This window comes from Mustela lutreola, chromosome 1 (assembly GCF_030435805.1).
Source record: "Mustela lutreola isolate mMusLut2 chromosome 1, mMusLut2.pri, whole genome shotgun sequence".
Lineage (NCBI taxonomy): Eukaryota > Metazoa > Chordata > Mammalia > Carnivora > Mustelidae > Mustela > Mustela lutreola.
In genome coordinates, this window is record NC_081290.1 from 180,570,954 (window position 1) to 180,591,590 (window position 20,637).

A 20,637-nucleotide genomic window follows, 5' to 3' on the forward strand; every position below is an offset into this window, starting at 1 on the left:
ACTTTGGTAAGACACATCATATCAAAACTTGTTTGAGGGACTCCTGGGTGGCTCAATTGGTTAAGCAGCTGCCTTCAGCTCGGGTCATGGTCCCAGCGTCCTGGGATCGAGTCCCACATCGGGCTCCTTGCTTGGCAGGGAGCCTGCTTCTCCTTCTGCCTCTGTCTGCCATTCTGTCTGCCTGTGCTCACTCTCTCTCCCTCTCTCTCTCTGAGAAATAAATAAAATATTAAAAAAAAAAAAAACAAAAAAAAAACTTGTTTGATCCACATAAGCAGGGCTTAGGTATAAAGGAGTTTATAGCCTTTAATCCATATGTTAGAAAAAAGAGTTTCAAAGTCCATGATCTGAGCGCTCATTTTAAGAGATGAGGACAAAGCTAGCTAGCTGGCATATTAAAACTAAGTAAAGTACAAGGAAGGAGAGACAATAGCCAAAACTGATGAAATACAAAATAATTGTACAACAGAGAAAAGGAAAAGGCAAACATGAGTTCTTTGGGAAGAAGAATATTCAATTTATTTTCATTCAAATCCATAATTTGCTTTTTTAATTTTTTTTTTTTGTAAGTGGGCTCCATGCTGGGCGTAGAGCCCAGTGCAGGGCTTGAACTCAAAACCCTGAGATCAAGACATGTGCTGAGATCAAGAATCAGACACTTACTTAACTGACTTAGTAAATCAGATGCCCCCATAATTTGTTTTTTTATTAATGTCTTCTTTCTGGTTACTTTGAAATTTTTTTCTGGTTTAAGATGAATTCTTAGTTCTTTAATCTTTTTGTTCCAAATGAAAGCATTTAGGGTTATACATATTTTTTCTTAATACTACTTTTATTGTTACACAGGTTTTACAGTATGAGATGTTTTCCTTTCTATTGCCCTCTCGATTGTTGGGAAATTGTTTTGTGTTGTTCAACCCATGCATTATCTAGGGACTTAATTTCTAATAATGATCTCTTCTTTGATCACTTATTTATTTATGGATTATGATCAAGAGAAATAGCCTGTAAAAATTTCTTTAAAAATTTTATATGGGGGGACGCCTGGGTGGCTCAGTGGGTTAAACTACTGGTCATGATCCCAGGGTCCTGGGATCAAGTCCCACATCGGGCTCCTTGCTCAGTAGGGAGCCTGCCTCTCTCTCCGCCTCTGCCTGCCTCTGCCTGCTTGCGTGCTTTCTCTGTCTCTCTTTCTGACAAATAAATAAAATCTTTTAAAAAAAATTTTATATGGGTGTATACGCTCTTAGGAGAAAAACTATATTAAAAAAATTTTTTTTAATGTTTTACTTTTTAAAAAGTTTTTATTTATTAGAGAGAGCATGCATGAGCAGGGGCAGCGGGAGAGGTAGAAGCAGACTCCCTGCTGAGCAGGGCACCCAACAAAGACGCAGGACTTGATCCTGGGACCTTGGGATTGTGACCTGAGCAGAAGGCAAACGCTTAATCCCCTGAGCCACCTGGGGGCCTCTACTGATTGTATTTTTAAATTCTTCTTTGTCCTTAATTTTTTTTTTTTGTCTAGCTTTTCAGATGGTAAGAGATCTTGGGGCAGACGCTGCTGACTAACACCCATTCCTGGCTTTATGTGCCTTATATTCTTTACGTGCAGCTGCGTATTGTAATATTCACTTCTTCGGCTTCCCTTGCTGTTTTGTCACCATGTGATACAGTTCCAACAAATAGGTTTACAGGAGGGCTTCTGAGATAGGTTTTGCTTTTCAGATGAATTAAACTAATGTGCCTGGCGCAGTCCATGTTTTAGAGGCTAACGTGCTAAAGTGGCAGAGTGGAGAGAGACACATGCTTTTCTCAGTTTATTTCCAGATGCTAGCCGCTTCCTACGTCTAGACTTCTAGTTATTTCAGAAAAATAACATAATAGTTGGAGCCTCTGTTGATTGAATTTCATGTTTTAGCTAAATGTATCCTAACTGATATAAGTGAAGATGTTTTAAGTATTCTGTTGTATTTGTATCAAGTTCTTTCATTCTTAATTATTAATGTAACACAAAAGTAATATAAATAGTTGGATCTATCTTCATAGATAATGCTTTTTATCATTATATAATATTTCTTTTCTCTAGATCTTTTAACCTAAAGTTCCTCCTCGGATGATACTAGTATTGTCATCCTGCTTTAGTTTGGTTTGTGTTTGCTTAGTATCTTTTAAGATACACTGTCCTTTTTCCTTTTTAATTGTACATTACACAAAATGTACCACTTCAACCAGTTCAGTGGCATTTTACAATTTATAGGCATTGAGTACATTCACAGTATAGTGCCAGCATCATCATTATCCATCTTTTGGAATGTCTGCATCGTCCCACACAGAAGATCGAAGCTCTTTGCCACTGTGAGTTTGTCTATTCTAGGTACCTCGTATAAGTGGTCCTTTTGATGGACATACTGTCTTTTAATGGGAAAATTTTTCGAGTTCATATTTAATGCTACGACTGATTTTCTTGTTTTATTACTTCTCTAACTTTATCACTTAGTAGATATTCTTGTTTGTTCATTTTTTGTTTTTGTTATTTTTGTTAATCTGAAAGTTCACTTCCATTAGTGGTTATGTTCCTTTTTCTCACTCTGCATCAGAGGCAAATAGTGTTACTATCACTAAAAAGCAAAATACCTGTTTTTTTATACCAGGGTTACACTTTTCTCTTTTACCTTCTTTGTATCCTTCTTTGTACCCAACCCTTCTCCCAACCCTTCTCTCTATTGCCTTAAAACCTTTGAAGAACCATGGGGCGCCTGGGTGGCTCAGTGGGTTAAGCCTCTGCCTTCGGCTCAGGTCTTGGTCCCGGGGTCCTAGGATCAAGCCCTGCATCAGGCTCTTTGCTCAGCGGGGAGCCTACTTCCCCCTCTCTCTCTCTGCCTGCCTCTCTGCCTGCTTGTGATCTCTGTCTGTTAAATTAAAAAAAAAAAAAAAAAAACCTTTGAAAAACCTTTACTTTTTTGCTTTCCCACCCTCCCCCCTTCCTTATTTTTCTAATATAGTTGAGGAGTTAAAAAGAAATTCGCTTACAACATGCCATTTTTTTAAAAAGCACTTTGGTTGGGGTGACTGGGTGGCTCAGTTGATTTAGCATCTACCTTTGGCTCAGGTCATCGCAGTGTCCTGGGATTGAGCCCCAGCTCAGGCTCCCTGCTCAGTGGGAAGCCTGCCTCTCCTTCTGCCTGCACCCCCCACCCCGCTCCTGCTTGCTTGCTTGCTCCCTCTCATGCTTGCTCTCTCAAATAAATGAAATCTTTAAAAAAAAATAAATAAATAAATAAAAGCACTTTGGTCATATATTCGAAGGGAATGTATTTTTAACCATTCAGATTTAATTTCATACATTTATTTTTTTTTTTTTTTTTTTTTTTTTTTTAAAGATTTTTATTTATTTATCAGAGAGAGAGAGGGAGAGAGCGAGCACAGGCAGACAGAATGGCAGACAGAGGCAGGGGGAGAAGCAGGCTCCCCGCTGAGCAAGGAGCCCGATGTGGGACTCGATCCCAGGACGCCGGGATCATGACCCGAGCCGAAGGCAGCTGCTTAACGAACTGAGCCACCCAGGCGTCCCAATTTCATACATTTATTGCTTGCTATTATTCCTTCCCTTTATATTAAAATGCCATTTGATCATTTGACATAACAGATTAAGTACAGGACTTAGAACTACATGCACCTATTATGGGTAAATACCAGAAGCAATGTTGAGTGAAAAAAATCACTCAAAAAAATTATTATTTGATACAATTTCTTTCTTTCTTTTTTCTTAAGAGAGGGAGGGGGAGTGCCTGGGTGGCTCAGTGGGTTAAGCCTCTGCTTTCGGCTCAGGTCATGATCTCGGGGTCCTGGGATCTGGTCCCGCATTGGGCTCTCTGCTTGGCAGGGAGCCTGCTTCCTCCTCTCTCTCTCTCTGCCTGCCTCTTTGCCTGCTTGTGGTCTCTCTCTGTCAAATAAATAAATAAAATCTTTAAAAAAAAAAAACAAGAGAGAGGGAGAGGGGCGCCTGGGTGGCTCAGTGGGTTAAAGCCTCTGCCTTCGGCTCAGGTCATGATCCCAGGGTCCTGGGATCGAGCCCCACATCGGGCTCTCTGCTCAGCGGGGAGCCTGCTTCCCCCTCTCTCTCTGCCTGCCTCTGCCTACTTGTGATCTCTGTCTGTCAAATAAATAAATAAAAATCTTAAAACATTTTTTTTTATTTGACAGAGAGCACACTCAGGGGGAATGGCAGGGAGAGGGAGAAGCAAGCTCCCTGCAGAGTGGGGAGCCTGAAGCAGCTTTGATCCCAGGGATCCCAGGACCTTGAGATCATGACCTGAACCTAAGGCAGAGGCTTAACGCACTGAGCCACTGAGGCGCCCACCAGGAGAGAGAGAATCTTAACCAGGCTCCACACTCATCTTAAGAGTCAGACGCTTTCTGAGTGAGCCGCCCATATACCCGTGTTAGATACAATTTCTGTGAAGTTCAGAAATTCTCATAGTCTGTTGTAAAACTTGACAAATAATAACAGGTTCACTCTACTTCTGGGGAGGGTGGCAGAGAGTAGGATCAGGGAGAGGGGCACAGAGGTATGACCAGAGGGTGTTTATTAACCCGTTACCATGGGGTATCACCGTAATCCGTTCCTCAGGTATGTTATTATAAAATGTTTCAAAATGTGTGTGAAGATTGACCAGGAGACTTGACAGGAGACTCGGGTCTTTTGTGCGATGGTGAGTAGCATTGTGTTTTGAATAAGATTGAGTGTAGTGAGGGCATTCTTTCCTGATGTAGCAACACCTCGGAGTACCTGGAGAAATTTTCTCAACCTCCAGGTTGAGTGTGCCAAGTCACTCATGACCGGAACTGCCCCGGGGGGATGGATCCCGCGTTCTTCACCACGCCATGTCCTCTTGTCTTACGGGATTCAAGCCGCCTTTTAACCCTTCTGACATGCATACCTGGCAATACTTGGAGTGTGGCATGGCTTCCAGGGTGGCCCTTCCAGGGTGGCATCAGACTCCTCTGCTGCATGACTTTTGCCCCAAAACCCCCGGTAATAGCATTACCACGTTTTCTTAGAACTGCCTGACGGCCTGACGCTCTTCATACCCAGCTGTCCTTTCTGTTCGGCCCTACGGCGATCAGGCTGGTTTTGTGGGCTTCTCACAGTACACTTCCCATTTCCCCTCACCTCCATTTCCCTCCAATAAATCTCTTGCCTATCTAATCCCCTCCACTTCTGGCGAGCCCTACACGGACCTGAGTCACTCTGCAAAGTGCCTGCCCCATGGTGAGTGGTCAGTGCCTGTGTGTGTGTGGGGGTGTTTGTTGTTTGTTTTAAGATTTTATTTATGTGAGAGAGCACATGAGAGGGGAGACGGTCAGAGGGAGAAACAGACTCCCCATGCAGCTGGGAGCCCGATGCGGGACTCGATCCCGCGATTCCAGGATCATGACCTGAGCCGAAGGCGGTCGCTTAACCCACTGAGCCACCCAGGCGCCCAGCCTGTGTTTGTTAAAGTGAGAGGCGGTGGTGATGGGGACTCTGGTAGTCGTAGTGGATGCCCATGTCCGAACTAGAGAGACTTTTAGGGGATGGACACAGCAGGACTGTGACTGAATGTGGTGTGTAGGGGGGAAGGGTTAGTGTGCTCCATTTCTTGCTTACCACTCCCCTCTTCACACGCAGAGCACGCCGATTCCCTGCCTGCAGCACGGTGAGCCACAGTTTTGTACTCGTGCTCCTGGTTCTCCATAAAATCTCCTTCCCTCATGCCCTCATACCTTTGCCTGACAAACTCCTGCTTGTTCTTTGAGATGAAGCTCAGAAAACCAGCTCTTTCAGGGAACGCCCCCCTTCCAGCTCTCACCCTTCCTGGGTTCCAGAACCATCTTGTGTTTCTATGCATGGGAGCCGTACACTGAATTACAGGCAGCCTGTTTTTGTGTCATGTTCTTCTAACCTCTGGATTCCTTTAGTCATGAGCTGAGATTGCAGGGGTGTCAGCTGCCCGCTGTGTAGTTGACTCACAGGTCAGTGGGAAGCCATTGGAGCTTTTATACAGAGAGTGAATAGGATGTGATTTGTTTCAGAGCCTCACTTTGGCTACTGTTTGTGGAAAGGTTGGTTTGGAGAAGTGCAGGAGTAAATTTGGGGGAATGGTTTTGTGAGTCCCACCTGCCCTGCTCCTCTGGACGCCAGCTGAGCTATCCCATGTCCCAGTTCCACCACATACTGGCTTTGTAACTTAGGAATGTTCCTTAACCTTTATTTGCCTCAGTCTCCCCATCTGTAAAATGGTGATAAAAATAGTACTCCCTTCAGAGTTGTGGTGAAGGGAGTTTAAATGAATGTGTTTTAAATGAATTAAAACAGCTTAGAATAGTAACTGGCACATAGTAAGCAATCACATGTTATGTATTGTGTCGTTATTTAGCAAATATTTGTGTTCGCTGCGTACTAGGCAGTGAGCAGAGATACCACTCTTAAGCTGAAAGTTCAATTTAACCAGAGACAAAAGCAAGTTCAAATGAATAATATGCAGACACTGAGTTATAACGATGTCCCTGAGAATCCGGACTTAAACTATTTGGCTGTTGTTACAATGTTACGATTCCAGAGATCTCTTATTTTGATTTCTTAGGCATTTTTTTAATAGCAGGGGTCCCATTAGGTACTGTGTAAGTCACTGGGGAGCATTTTTTTAATAAAAGCATCCTCAATAATAAGACTCTATCCTTTTGTTAGGAGTTCACCCACTCTGTAACTTGATAATTAAGAAATTAGTTTTTGAATATGTTGTATTACTGTTAAATAAATATCTCTACTGTCAACTCCGTAAGTTCAGAGGTTTTTTATCTCAGTTTAGGAGAGCTTTTGTTTTTTTGTTTTGTTTTAAATAAAGGAGATACAGTAGTAGTTCATGTGTAAATATAACAAATAACAAATGTATGGGGGAAGTTAAGAGATTTGCTGTTTAAATGACTGATTCTTTTTAAAGAGAATAGTTTACATATATTGTAAAAAATTAAAATAATGTATAGAAATAAAACATTTTATACTTTACATGAGAAACTAATTTATAGTGGTTAACCGTGGGGTGTGGGATTTAAAGACAGAAGGATGCGTTTATAATTAAAGATAAACAGTAAGCAGAGATTTAAGGAGGAAAACAATGACAAAGAAAGTAAAATAAAAGTAGAAACAAATTTGTGTATCAGATAACAAAGAACTTCTGGTTCTTATGGATGAATTCTCCACTCAGCTGGGTGCAGCATGGTCCGTGGAAACTGTATTCCTACAGAACTTGCTGGGAGTTTTGTCTTTGTTCTTGGTCTAGTGTTCATTTCTGTTTACCTGCTTTATTTTTACAGGGATGTGCATGCGGTCTGTCTCTGGGATGATAAAGGTCCAGCAAAAATTCATCAGGCTTTAAAAGAAGATATTCTTGAGTTTATCAAGCAAGCACAGGCAGTAAGTTCTGTATCTTAGATTAAGTTTAAGATTTAGAGAATATCCTATTTTCTGCTGTAGGACTTCCAGAAATAATTTAAAAATATCACATTGACTTTTGACATTTGCTAATTAAATTTTTTTAAAGTTTATTTATTTAAGCAATCTCTACACCCAACATGGGACTGACTGAGTCACCCAGGTGCCCGTATTTTATTCTTTTTGATGCAGTTGTAAATGGGATTGTTTTTAAAATTTTTCTTTTTGATAGTTTAAGTGTATAGAAATGCAACAGATTTTTGTATATTGATTTTGTATCATTCATTTTTACTAAATTCGTTTTTTCTCACAGTTTTTTGGTAAACTCATCATCATTTTCTCTATCTTATGTTATTTGCAAATAATGATGGTTTCACTTTTTTTTTTTTTTTTAAACTTCTTCCTTTTTGACTTGGATGTCTTTACTTTTTCTTATCTGATTGCTGTTCCAGTACTGTGTTGCATGGAAGTGGTGGGAGTAGCATTCTTGTCCTGTTGCTGATCTTAGACTTTCATTTTAGCTGTGGTTTGTCATATATTGCTTTTATTATGTTGAGGTACATTCCCTTTATCCCACTTTTTAAGAGTTTTTATTGAAAATAGATGTTGCATTTTATCAAATACTCTTTCTGCGTCTATTTGTGATGATCACATGCTTTTTTTACTTTGCTTTGTTGCTGTGGTGTTTCACATGGATTCGCTTGTGGATGTTGAACTAACCAAGCTTGTATCCCTGGAATAAATCCCACTTGCTCATGATATATGGTCTTTCAATGTCTGCTGAGTTGGTTTCCTAATATTTTGTTGAGAAGTTTTGCATCTGTGTTCTTTAGGGATATTGACCTATAATTTTCTTCTTTTGTGCCATCCTTATCTGATTTTGGTATCAGGATAATACTGACTTCTTAAATGAGTTTGGAAGTGTTTGTTCCTCCTCTGTTTTTCGGAAAGGTTTGAGAGGGATTGGTATTACTTCTCTTTAAATGTTTGATAGAATTCACTGTCGTTGCCATTTTGTCCTGGAATATAGTTTGTTGGGAGGTTTTTCATTACTGATTCAATCTCCTTGCTTGTAATTGGTCTGTTCAGGTTTTCTGTTTCTTCATAATTTAGTTCTTAGTAGGAGTATGTTTCATGGAATTTATCTCTTTCTTCTATGTTGTCAAATATGTTGCCAGATAATTGTTTATAGGTGTCTCTTATGAACCTTTGTTGTTGTTGTTGTTGTTTTTGTAGGTTAGGCTCCACACCCAAAGTGGGGCTTGAATTCACAAACCTGAGATCAAGAGTTATATGCTTGGGGTGTCTGGGTGGCTCAGTTGATTAAGCATCTGACTTTGAGTCAGGTCATGATCCCATGGTCCTGGGATTAAGGCCCACATTGCACTCCCTGTTCAGCAGGGAAGTCTGCATCTCCTTCTCCCCCTGCCCCCTCCCCTCAACTCATACTCTTTGTTTTCTCTCTCAAATAGATAAAATCTTTAAAAAGAAAGAAAGAAAGAAAGAAAGAAAGAAAAAGAATTGTGTGCTCTACCAGCTGAGGCAGCCAGGAGCTCCAGTCCTTTGTATTTCTGTGTTAGCAGTTGTAATGGCTCCTATTTCATTTCTGATATTTGAGTCCTCACTTTTTTCTTGCTGACTATGGACAGGTTTTTTTATGAACTTCTTTTGGGATGTAGGTATTTATAGCAGCATTTTTCATGATAACCAATGGCAGGAAACAACCCACAAGTCTATCAGTGGACACAATAGATAAACAAAGTGTGGTGTATCTATAAAATGGTATAGTGTTCAGCCATAAAAGGAATAAAGTATTGATACATCCTAGGACTTGAGAGACCCTTGAAACTGTAAAATGAAAGACGCCAATTTTAAATGTCTGTATTTTATAGGGGCACCTGGGTGTCTTAGTCAGTTAAGCTTCTGATTCTTGATCTCAGCTCAGGTCTTGATCTCAGGGTAGGAGCAAGCCCTGGGTAGGGCTCTGCACTAAGCTAATGGTGGGCTTGGTATTACCTCTCTCCCTCTGCCCCTGCTCATGAATGTGTGCTCCCTCCATCCCTCCCTGCCCCCCACTAAATAAATAAATAAATAAATAAATAAAATCTTAGAACAAAAATGTCTGCATATTACATGTTTCCATTCATGTGGAAGTCTGGAACAAGCAAGTGTATAAACACTGAAAGTAAATTAGTGGTCACTGGGGCCAGAGAGGGGATGATGGGAATTGGTATTTATGGGAGGATAAAAACGTGATAGCTTAAGGGATATAGGGTTTTAGGAGGTTTTTTATATTGAGATATAGTTGACATAAAACGTTTCTTTAGTTTCATGTGTATATTATGATTTTATGTATGTACCAACATGATTGTCAAAGTAAGTCTTTGTGAACATGTTTTTATTTTTCTTGGGTATATATGTGTTTTAATTTCTCTTGGATATAATATAGTTTGTACAATAAATGTATTTATAGTATGAGTAGATTCTGTTATTCTTTCAAGCACCTACCTGTATATATTTGAAGTTCATACAATTCTTTTTTTTTTTTTTTTCCAGCGAGTACTGAGCCATCAAGACGATACAGCTTTGCTAAAGGCATACATTGTTGAATGGCGAAAATTCTTTACACAGTGCGATATTTTACCGAAGCCTTTCTGTCAGCTGGAGATTACTTTAATGGGTAAACAGGGCAGCAATAAAAAATCAACTGTAGAAGACAGTATTGTTCGAAAAGTAAGTTAACTTTTGCACTTTTGACCCTAATATTCTTCAGAAAGAGGGTGATTTTAAACTTCAGAAAGTAATTCAGACTTTCAGTGGTTTTTTCTACTTGATGTATAAATCCCTTCTCGACTGCTGCTGGATTTTACAGAATACCACTGACTCTATCCCGTCCACGTTTAGCCACACTCCTCCTGCATTACATCACGTGGGTCTGTGTCCTCACACTACCACCTTGCTTCTCCTTTTCCTGGCTCTGTCTTCAGCATTCTGTTTCCTTCTTCTCCTTTGTACTGTTTCCTTCCTGTAGATTACTTTTTTTCCTCTTTCCAAAGTCTCTCATTAGGTTACCTTCTTGTATCTTTGTGTTTAATTGTGGCTAAACTGTTACTTTCATGATCTCCTTTTTACTTGATTAGGGTTATCATGAACTATTATGTACTGTGTTTATTTCCATATTTTTGCGTGGTTTCTAGTTAGAAGCTCTGTGTCCAGTAACTCCTTGTGATTTAATGGAAAGAACTCAGCTTTGAAAGTAGAATCTCAGGTGTTCTTTTCAACTCTTCAATCAGTAATGACCTAAACTCTCTGTCTTCAATTCTCATATGATTTCATGCTTCTGAGAATGAAGTGGAAACGTAGATTTGAAAAGTGAAAAATGCCTCTTGAACTTTAAGCAACTTGCTACTTGCTATGCTGGTTATGGCAACAAAGCAAGTGTTCAAATAGTGGCGTAGGCATTCCTGCCCCTCCCCAGCTCTAAACTTCGTGCTGATGTGGACAGGGATGTTGTGAATTTAGACACCCAGGGGTCCTCTGGTGGCAGAGATGACTGCAGTGTGAGGCATTATCCCCCTCCTCACAAAAAAAGAAAAAGAAAACACTTCTGGGTGCTTTTTAATTTGCAGTTCCTTAATCTTGTCCTCTCTTGTTTTTCTGTTACTCTTTTAATTTATACCATTCCCTACTGGTCACAGAAATCAACATCACTTAATGATTAAGAGCATAGATTCTGGGACCAGACCTGTTGGATTTGCATCCCAGTGTTGCCATTTATGAGCTGTATAAGTGTGGGGAAGCTTGCTTTCCTCTCAGCACCCCACTACATTTCTAAAAAGGGAGATAACAGTACCTCTTTATCGGTTTGAAGATTAAATGAGTTACATGTGGAAAGTCCTTAGAGCAGTCCTGAGTGCGTAGTGACTGTCACATACCTGCTTATGTCATCATTTGTGCGGATGCTATTGTCATTAATACAGTTTTTGTATCTGACACAGTTTCTTGGAATAATAATACATGTGGATGTGTATATAAACTGAACATCTGTCAGGTGGATTTGTATTTTTTTTTAACGTCCAATACCACGCAGGTTTTCATTTGGTGCTTTTGGCATTTATTATTTGTTTATACAAACATGTACGTGAGCATTCCAAACACCAGTAGTACTGAAATTTAACCCTCTAACTGTAGGAGAGGTAACCTTTTCCATGTTTTGCTATATTTAATTTTTACAAAACCACTTGAAATTTGTATTATTATCTGTCCTATTTTACAGAGGGGAAACCTAGTAAATGAGTAGCAGAGCTGAAGTTCAAGTCCAGTTACGTTGGTTTTGAAATTTGTGCTCTCTAACAGTTACCGTGTGTTTCTTTCTTTCTTTCTTTTTTTTTTTTTTTTTTTAAGATTTTATTTATTTATTTGACAGACAGAGATCACAAGTAGGCAGAGGGGTGGGAAGCAGGCTTCCTGCCGAGCAGAGAGCCCGATGCGGGGCTCGATCCCAGGACCCTGAGATCATGACCTGAGCCGAAGGCAGAGGCTTTAACCCACTGAGCCACCCAGGCGCCCCTTACCATGTGTTTCTTACCAAACTTAAATACACTAGTTCCCTCAAGCATTCAAGTGAATATAAACTAAAGAGTTAGATTTCCTTTTTTAGTGTTTATAGTTAAATTTTTTTGTGTCTGTATGTGTCTTGTATATTAATAATTGAGATGATTGCATATTTCTTTTTTTCCTAGCTCATGCTTGATACATGGAATGAGTCCATCTTTTCAAATATAAAAAACAGACTCCAAGATAGTGCAATGAAGCTGGTACATGCAGAAAGATTAGGAGAAGCTTTTGATTCTCAGCTGGTCATTGGAGTAAGAGAATCCTATGGTATGTTCTGAACTTTTATGATCATAATTTTTTTATGAAAATTCCGAGACCATTGTAGAACAGTACGTTTGGAGTTATGTGTGCTCTCAAATAGTCACATCTACTTTTAGTGCTGGGTGCTTTTAAGAGCCCGGAGAAGGTATTAAATCTCTCTAAGAAAATACAGAAAAATCCATATTTGTGTGGTTAATACTGGTTTTCTCCATTTCACTTATTTCCTGGCTGGTGAATCCTTTTAGTGACCTAAATTAGAGAAATGTAGATTTGAATCAGTAGCTCAGAAAAGGTGGTAACTGGTTTTGTACTTATATTTTCAGGAAGTTTGTTTATTCCATGTATACATTCCTCTGTGAACTTTTCCATTTCTGACCATGATATTCTCATTTGGTCTGTAAATCAGATACACTAATTTCCCTGAGAATACTTGTCCTCCAGCTTTCCTTGTAGGTCATCCTCACCCTGTTTGCTGGCAGAGGCCTTTCCTGATCCCCAGACTGGGTCAGGCCTCTCTCGCACTACTTTCCGGGACTGATGACTCCCTGTCATCATACTTTAGCTAACTGGTGTTGTTGACACTGTAGCTTTACTGAACGTAGAGCGTGGGCACAGAGTATGCCTCAGTAGGAATTTGTTGTATTAATGAACCTTCAGCTATCTCTGATTGGCTCTCTCTGTTGCCCCCATGTTTCTTTAGGTATCAAAGTCTGTAGGCTTTTGTTAGCTGTGCTGTTGAAATTTATTCCTTCTGATTTCAGCTACCACTGTTTATACTGTGTATGTTTCTGGACTTTTGAAACAGTCTTCTTCTAGTGATCTTACCGCTATCATTTAACCCATAAACTGTTTACAAGATTAATTTTTAAGTACTATTTTGTTAGTATTTTTCTTACCATTCGTGGCACACAACGCTGAAATCGGGTCACTTAGCCTGAGAGCTGCAGCTCTCCGCAGCCACTCCTAACTTCCCATTCCACCTTGCTTTCCTCTCAGACAACCTGGTCGTTTTACCTTAACTTGGCCTTGTGATCTTGTACTTCCCAATACTTAGTAACTATACTAGCTTCTGTGTGAGTGCTAGTTTTTCCTTAAGACTCATCTCACATCCCATCCTGGCTATGAATGGTTTCTTGATCATCTCGTTGGAAGTCACTCTCCCTCCTGTTCAGAAATACCGTAGCCCATGTTGCCTGTACTATCACTTTAGTACCTTGTGCTGTTACCTTTATAAGTCTCTTACAGAGAAGGATTTTCTCTTGCATGATTTATGTTCTCTTGAGCTTGATCAGAGTGTCTTGCACATAATGACTCCTTACTATTTGTTACTTCATTTATTGTACTCAAAATACTGATTTGAAGCATAATTAGAGTAAAATTTTATTTTCTGTTTTTCAGTTAACCTTTGTTCTAATCCTGAGGATAAGCTTCAAATTTATAGGGACAATTTTGAGAAGGCATACTTGGATTCAACAGAGAGATTTTATAGAACACAGGCACCCTCGTATTTACAACAAAATGGTGTACAGAATTATATGAAATATGTAAGTCAGAACTTAGTATATGTGATAATTTGAGCTCTTCTCTTGATATTCTTAAAAAATGATTGCTATTTTGCTTCTGGGCAGGCAGATGCTAAATTAAAAGAAGAGGAAAAGCGAGCACTACGTTATTTAGAAACCAGACGGGAGTGTAACTCTGTTGAAGCAGTAAGTAACTGTGTGATTGTGTGTTCTTGGAGATTATTTCCAGCACAGTGGCCCAGGGATGGCAAATACATGATCTGAGTGTTCTTACTCACACTTCGCACACCTCTGAGCAGCGTGACTGATGCAGTGAGTCCTCTCACCTGTGCGCCCAAGCAGAGCTGGCCAAGTGCCTCGTGCGGAGCTTAGTCATCATTCTTTGGAGCTGATGTGCAAGAGATCTATTTGCCATCCCTGCTCTAGACTTTACTGCATTTAATTTACTTAATTTTTAAACCGTCTCCTTGTATTATGTTATATGTGTATCTGTAGTTAACCATTTTAGTGATTTTCATGTTGCGAGTAAAATACGCTCTGTAGAGATACAGTTGTTTTTTGTTATTCACAGTGATTATGTTCTGTAAAGTGGCTGTGAACACTGAATTAGTACCAGTCGAATCATTACTTCTAGGGGATTTTTCTTCTTGTTATGGGAGGATGTTTTCAAACTTGTCATGAGGGTAAAATATTACTTGATCAGGGAACATCAGTCTTTATATTGTTATTTTGTTTTTCTTTATACTTTAAGTTCCTTAAAAAAAAAAAAAAACTGATCAGAGGTAGTAGCCTTGATACAGTATCTGTCCTAAGTGTTTTCTTACAGAGAATGACCTAAATATGCTGTAGTCAGGAAAACAAGAGTCAGGCTCACCAAGAGTCTAAGAAATGGCTCACATATAGCAGTGGTGTTTATTCTAATTCCTTTCAGCCTTTGCAGCTTAGGGACTAGATTTAGATTTACATTCAGGGAGGCGATATTCCTGTTTGCCTGTGACCATTTTCCAACTCTGGATGGATTTATTTATTTATTTATTTATTTATTTGCTTCTGACTATTCTTTGGTTCTTCCATCTTGAATGATAGTCATGTTTATGCCTTGTTCAGAAAAACAGGTTGAATTGGAATTCCCTCCTCCCCCGACCCCTTTTTTTTCAGTTTGTCTTGCTTTGCGTAACTTACAGTATATTTCCTCTTCTAGTGGCTAAAATAACTTTGATGTTGGCTAGAAAAGAGGGCTACTTTCGTGGTTGTATATAGAAATTCTCTGCAGTAATATAAAGCCAGGCTTGGACTTCATCCAGAACTCGGGGAAAGGCCATTGAGTGTTTTTTTAAGCAAGTGTGCCATGCTCAGAGTTATCCCTCGGGGGTGGGGGGTAGTCTGGTGACGGAATGAAAGATGAATTGGGCTGGGGAAGAGAGAAGAGGAGAAGGTAGCTGGTTTTTGCAGTGATTCTTGCGGGGGCTTAGGAGTACTGCGTAGGGTTATAGCCCCGGGGACGGAGCTGGGAAGAGGAGAGAGGTGAAGAGGCCCCACCCAGAGGTGGAACCTGGGGTCATATGGGTGGGGCTGGGTGTCAAGGGAATGGAGTCCTAGTGTTTGGCCTGGGGGAATTTCTCGGCTCTAGGGAGGTCGGGTGAAGAGTAAGTCCCAGTCCCGAGGGAGAAGTAGGAGTTTGTGTGAGGAGTTTGAGTTGATCCATGTGCCCACAGCATCTGGGTGGGGATGTTGCAGTTTCAGTAGGATAGAATTGTTGTTTTTCTCCTCTAGTTTATACGACTTACAGATGTATCATATCCATATGAAATAGATGTCTAAGAAAAAGAGAAAGCAAGAAAAAGAGTATGAGAAATGGTAGAGAGAATCGAATACACATGACAGTTGGTATAGCACATGTAAGCTTCCCTTTCTACTTCATTTATTTTTATTATTTTTATTTTTTAAAGATTTTTATTTATTACTTGAGAGAGAGTGAAAGCAAGAGAGATCACAGAGGGAGAGGGAGAAGCAGACTTGCCGCCGAGCAGAGAGCCCAGTGCAGGGCTTGATGCCAGGACCCTGTGATCATGACCCCAGCCCAAGGCAGACCCTTAATCAACTGAGCCACCCAAGAGCCCCTCCCTTTTGACTTTAGAATGCGTGCACACAGAAAAAGTTAAAATAGATGATGTGAATTTGCTTTTCCACAGTTACCAAATTGTGTGAGCATCTTATCAAGCTGAATGACTTTAGGCCTCTGAAGATAAGTTTTTTGTTACTGTTTTCAACAGAGAGACCCTAAGTGTAATACAGCATGCTTCCAAAGAAACCGTACTTTATTTGGAATGTAGGAGGTCTTTTTGTGTGGTTTGTTTTTATTTTGTTTTGACTTTCTGCTTATTTTTAAAAACTCTTGACTCAAGTGTTAAGATATAAACAGGAAAGCACACAGAAAGCACACAGGTATGCATTCTTAGAAAGTGAGTATACCTATAAAATCACCATAACAAAAATTACTAGCAATTCAGAAATCATCCATCATGCTCCCTCCGAATTACTCTTAGGGTCCTTTTCCTCAAAGGTTATCACTCTCTTAACTTTCAACAACATGGACTAATATGTAGTTTGCACAACAATATTTAGTTCAGAGGAGAAATCAAGTACCAAAACTGTAGGATTAATTATAACATTGGGAATTTCAGATTTAATGAAGATGCTTTACTGTTTATATACCTCAGTGAGCTAAGGCCCTTATACTGTGTATATAACCTTTATTATATATATATTTGTTGATTTATAGTTTCTGTTTTCAGAGAGAAATTATACATGTTAAAATGAAGTATGTTGTGATGGAAAGAACAATAAACCAAAAAAGTCACCAAGTACTGATATAAATCAAGTATCAACAGCATTATTTGAATAGTTAGAAAGAAACAAGTCACTTCCCATACCATACCCTATTCAGAACAGACTTACTGTCTTAGATTCTCTGAGAGGAATTATTGGCCATCAGAACATGCAATGGTGGGGCGCCTGGGTGGCTCAGTTGGTTGAGCTACTGCCTTCTGCTTGGGTCGTGATCTTGGAGGCCTGGGATCGAGTCCTGCCTCGGGCTCCCAGCTCCACAGGGAGCCTGCTTCTCCCTCTGACTTTCTCCCCCTCATGCTCTCTCTCTCTCTCTCTCTCAAATAAAATAAAATCTTAAAAAAAAAAAAAAAAACATGCAATGATATATACTTACCTGTTAGACTCTTTTTATTAATGGAGGGTAGTTATGGTATAGGGAAGATATATTTTACTGTTATAGTCCCTTCATAGGGGGCTATACTGTAATGCACATCAGAATTTAAGATTAAAATCTGTATTTTTTTGGCATTTATGTTTTTCTCTGTAAATTAGCAAATTATTATGGTTATTCAACTATCTTCTCTGTATTTAGTTAGTATAAATCAATACCAAGTTTTTAAACTTGACCAGTTTTTAATATAGGCGGAAGAACAAGTTTTTGGACCTATATTGTGTATAGTAGAGAAAATCTCACCTAGGTAGTACCCCATTGTGAGGCCAAGCCTCCTACAGGTCAGATGTACATTTCAAGTAAAGTTACTTTCACACTAAGCAGCTCACTGGATATTTTCATTGTTTGTATCAGAGTTCTGTTATCTTGGGTATTCCAAGCCACTGAGTACATCATTTGCAAATAATGATGCTTTTGCCTTTCTAATACTAATATTTCCTTCAGTAGACTAAATCTTTTAATAGTTTTGGGGGAAAATGTTAAATATGGGGGATTCTTGCTTCTTCAGTCTTTTGGGAATGCTTCCACATTTTCATCATTAAACATGATATTGGATTTTGGCATAATTTATGCATTTTGTTATATTGAGAAACTATTCATTTGTTCTTCTTCTTTAAAGAATATAATCAGAGGGGTGCCTGGGTGGCTCAGTGGGTTAAGCCTCTGCCTTCGGCTCAGGTCATGATCTCGGGATCCTCGGATCAAACCCCACATCGGGCTCTCTGCTCAGCAGGGAGCCTGCTTCTCCCTCTCTCTCTGCCTGCCTCTGTCTACTTGTGATCTCTTTCTCTCTGTCAAATAAATAAATAAAATATTTAAAAAAAAAAAAAAAAAAAAAAAAAAAAAAAAAAAAAAAAAAAAAAAGAATATAATCAGAAAAGGGGCACCTGGGTGGCTCAGTGGGTTAAGCTGCTGCCTTCGGCTCAGGTCATGATCTCAGGGTCCTGGGATCGAGTTCCGCATGGGGCTCTGCTCAGCAGGGAGCCTGCTTCCCTCTCTCTCTCTGCCTGCCTCTCTACCTACTTGTGATCTCTGTCAAATAAATAAATCTTTTAAAAAATTTTAAAAAAAAGAATATAATCAGAAATGTATATACTTTGGTCCCAAAGCCAGTATCCTATTTAATGGAGAAACACTAGAGTCATTTCCAACAAGATCTTGAACAAGGCTAGGATGCCCACTATTTCTGCTGTTGTTTAACATTGTATAATAGGTATTAGCCTCCGCAGTTAGACTAGAGAAATCTATTGGAGGCATGAGAATGGGTGGGCAGAAGTAAAACCTTCAGTTTGGAGATGATATGATAGTATATTTGGAAAACTCCAGACAATCAATGATAAGTTAACTCAAACAATAAAGCAATTCAGAAAAGTAGTTAAGATTTAAAATTAATATACATGGGGCGCCTGGGTGGCTCTTAAATTCTGTGACTTAGAGTTATAAAGATGTCAGTTCTTCCCTAAAGAACTTATACATTCACTGTAATGCCATTGAAAATACTAACAACTATTTAATAAAGTTAGGACAAGTTGATGTGAAAGTTTATATGGAAAAATAAACATGTACCAATAGCCAGGAAAATACTGGAAAAGAAAAACTGTGTGGAGAAAACTCTACCAGACATTCAAACATCCTCCATTAAATAGTGTGTTAATTACGCATGAATGGATAGTGGACCAGTGGGATGGAGTTGACAGTCCAGAATTCTGTGTGACAAAGGCTAGATCTCAAATCACTGGGGTGTAAAGATAGACTTAAAGATACACTTAGAAGATGGTGATGGGACAACGCAGTAGCCATTTGGAAAAAGATGATATTGTGTATTATAACATTCAGAAGAATAAACACTAAATGGGTCAAGGATTGAAACACTAAACATGAAATCATATAGGTACAAGAATGATTCCTTTTTTAACCTTGGTGTAGGGGAAGGCTTTTTAACATGACTCAGAATTCAGAGCAAGTAAAAGGAGAGATTGATGAATTTGACTACATTTTTAAATTGCAGAAAGAACCATAAAGTCAAAAGAGAACTGACATTCTGGGAAAAAATATTTGCAACATATATCACAGAGAAAGGCCTGTTAGCCCTGCTGTATAAAGAACTTTTAAAAATTGAGGAATGAGGGTGCTGGGTGGCTCAGTCATTAAGCTTCTGTCTTCAGCTCAGATCATGCTCCCGGGTCCTGGGATCGAACCCCATATGGGGCTCCCTCCCTGCTCAGCGGTGACCCTGCTTCTTCCTCTTCCACTCCCCCTGCTTGTGTTCTCTCTCTCACTATGTCTCTCTCTGTCAAATAAATAAAGTCTTTTAAATTAAAAAATAAAGTAAATAAAAATTGAACAGAAATGGGTAAGCACCCGATAGAAAAATGTTGGGAAAAGATACAGACACATGACAAAAATATGTACCTAATACTGGCCATCAAACATTTGGAAGAGGCTCAAACTCATTCTTACAGAAGAGTTGCACCTTACAAACATGAAGGGAAATTGACGATCACTGTTAAGCAAATATCACAGTAATAACAGTTGTAGACAAGCTCCATTAATGGATATTAAAATTAAAGTGTGAGGTAAAATGGAGTACGTTAACAGTTTCAAAATATATTCCCCAAGATATTTACTCAGGGAAAAATCAATGGAGAAACCCAAAAGACACTATCTTAAGTGATTAAGGTTAACATCACCAGTAATAAGGACATACTGACATGGTGTATCTCTGCACTAAGAATACCTCATTCCTGCGGTATTCTGATAAAAAAGCATAGCCTTATTCTAATGAGAAAAGATTAAACAATCTCAAATTGGAGAACAGTTTACACAGTAACTGACTACTCTTCTTTAAAAGTGTCAAGATCCGGGTGCCTGGGGGGCTCAGTCGGTTAAGCCACGGCTTCAGGTCATGAGTCCCGCATCAGGCTTCCAGCTCTGCAGGGAGTCTGCTTCTCCCTCTGACCTCCTCTCCTCTCATGCTGGGTCTCTCTTAAATAAATAAATAAAATCTTTTTTTTTCCTTTTCTTTTTTTAAAGAAAGATAAAAGTGTCAAGATCATAACAAACCAAAAAAGTAAAAAAGAGAGAGAGATACAGACCAAGGAACTGCCACAGACTGGGGGAGAGCAGGAGATCTAAGCAACAATGAACAGTGTGGGCTTGTAGACAGGGTCCTGGAGTAGGAAAGACACATTCGTGGGAAAACTAGTGAATTTCTAGAAAGATCTGTCATTTTTTTTTTTTTTTAGATTTTTTATTTATTTATTTGACAGAGATCACAAGTAGGCAGAGAGGCAGGCAGAGAGAGAGAGGAAGGGAAGCAGGCTCCCCGCTGAGCAGAAAGCCCGATGCAGGGCTCGATCCCAGGACCCTGGGATCATGACCTGAGCCGAAGGCAGAGGCTTTAACCCACTGAGCCACCCAGGCGCCCCAAGATCTGTCATTTTTTAATAGTGGTATACTCTTTTCCTGGATTTGGTAGTTAT

At 39.5% G+C, this 20,637-nt stretch overlaps 1 protein-coding gene across 2 annotated transcripts in view; it reads left to right on the top strand.

Moving 5' to 3' along the window:
* Positions 1–20,637, top strand: part of CUL5 (cullin 5) — a 92,069-nt gene that overhangs the window by 32,935 nt on the left and 38,497 nt on the right. The window contains exons 3-7 of one of the 2 annotated variants that reach the window (XM_059179655.1): positions 7,357–7,456; positions 10,031–10,207; positions 12,217–12,358; positions 13,751–13,896; positions 13,981–14,061. In XM_059179655.1, coding sequence (XP_059035638.1) covers positions 7,357–7,456; positions 10,031–10,207; positions 12,217–12,358; positions 13,751–13,896; positions 13,981–14,061 — 646 coding nt within the window. The remainder of the gene's footprint in view (positions 1–7,356; positions 7,457–10,030; positions 10,208–12,216; positions 12,359–13,750; positions 13,897–13,980; positions 14,062–20,637) is intronic. The other variant, XM_059179660.1, reaches the window with a different exon arrangement.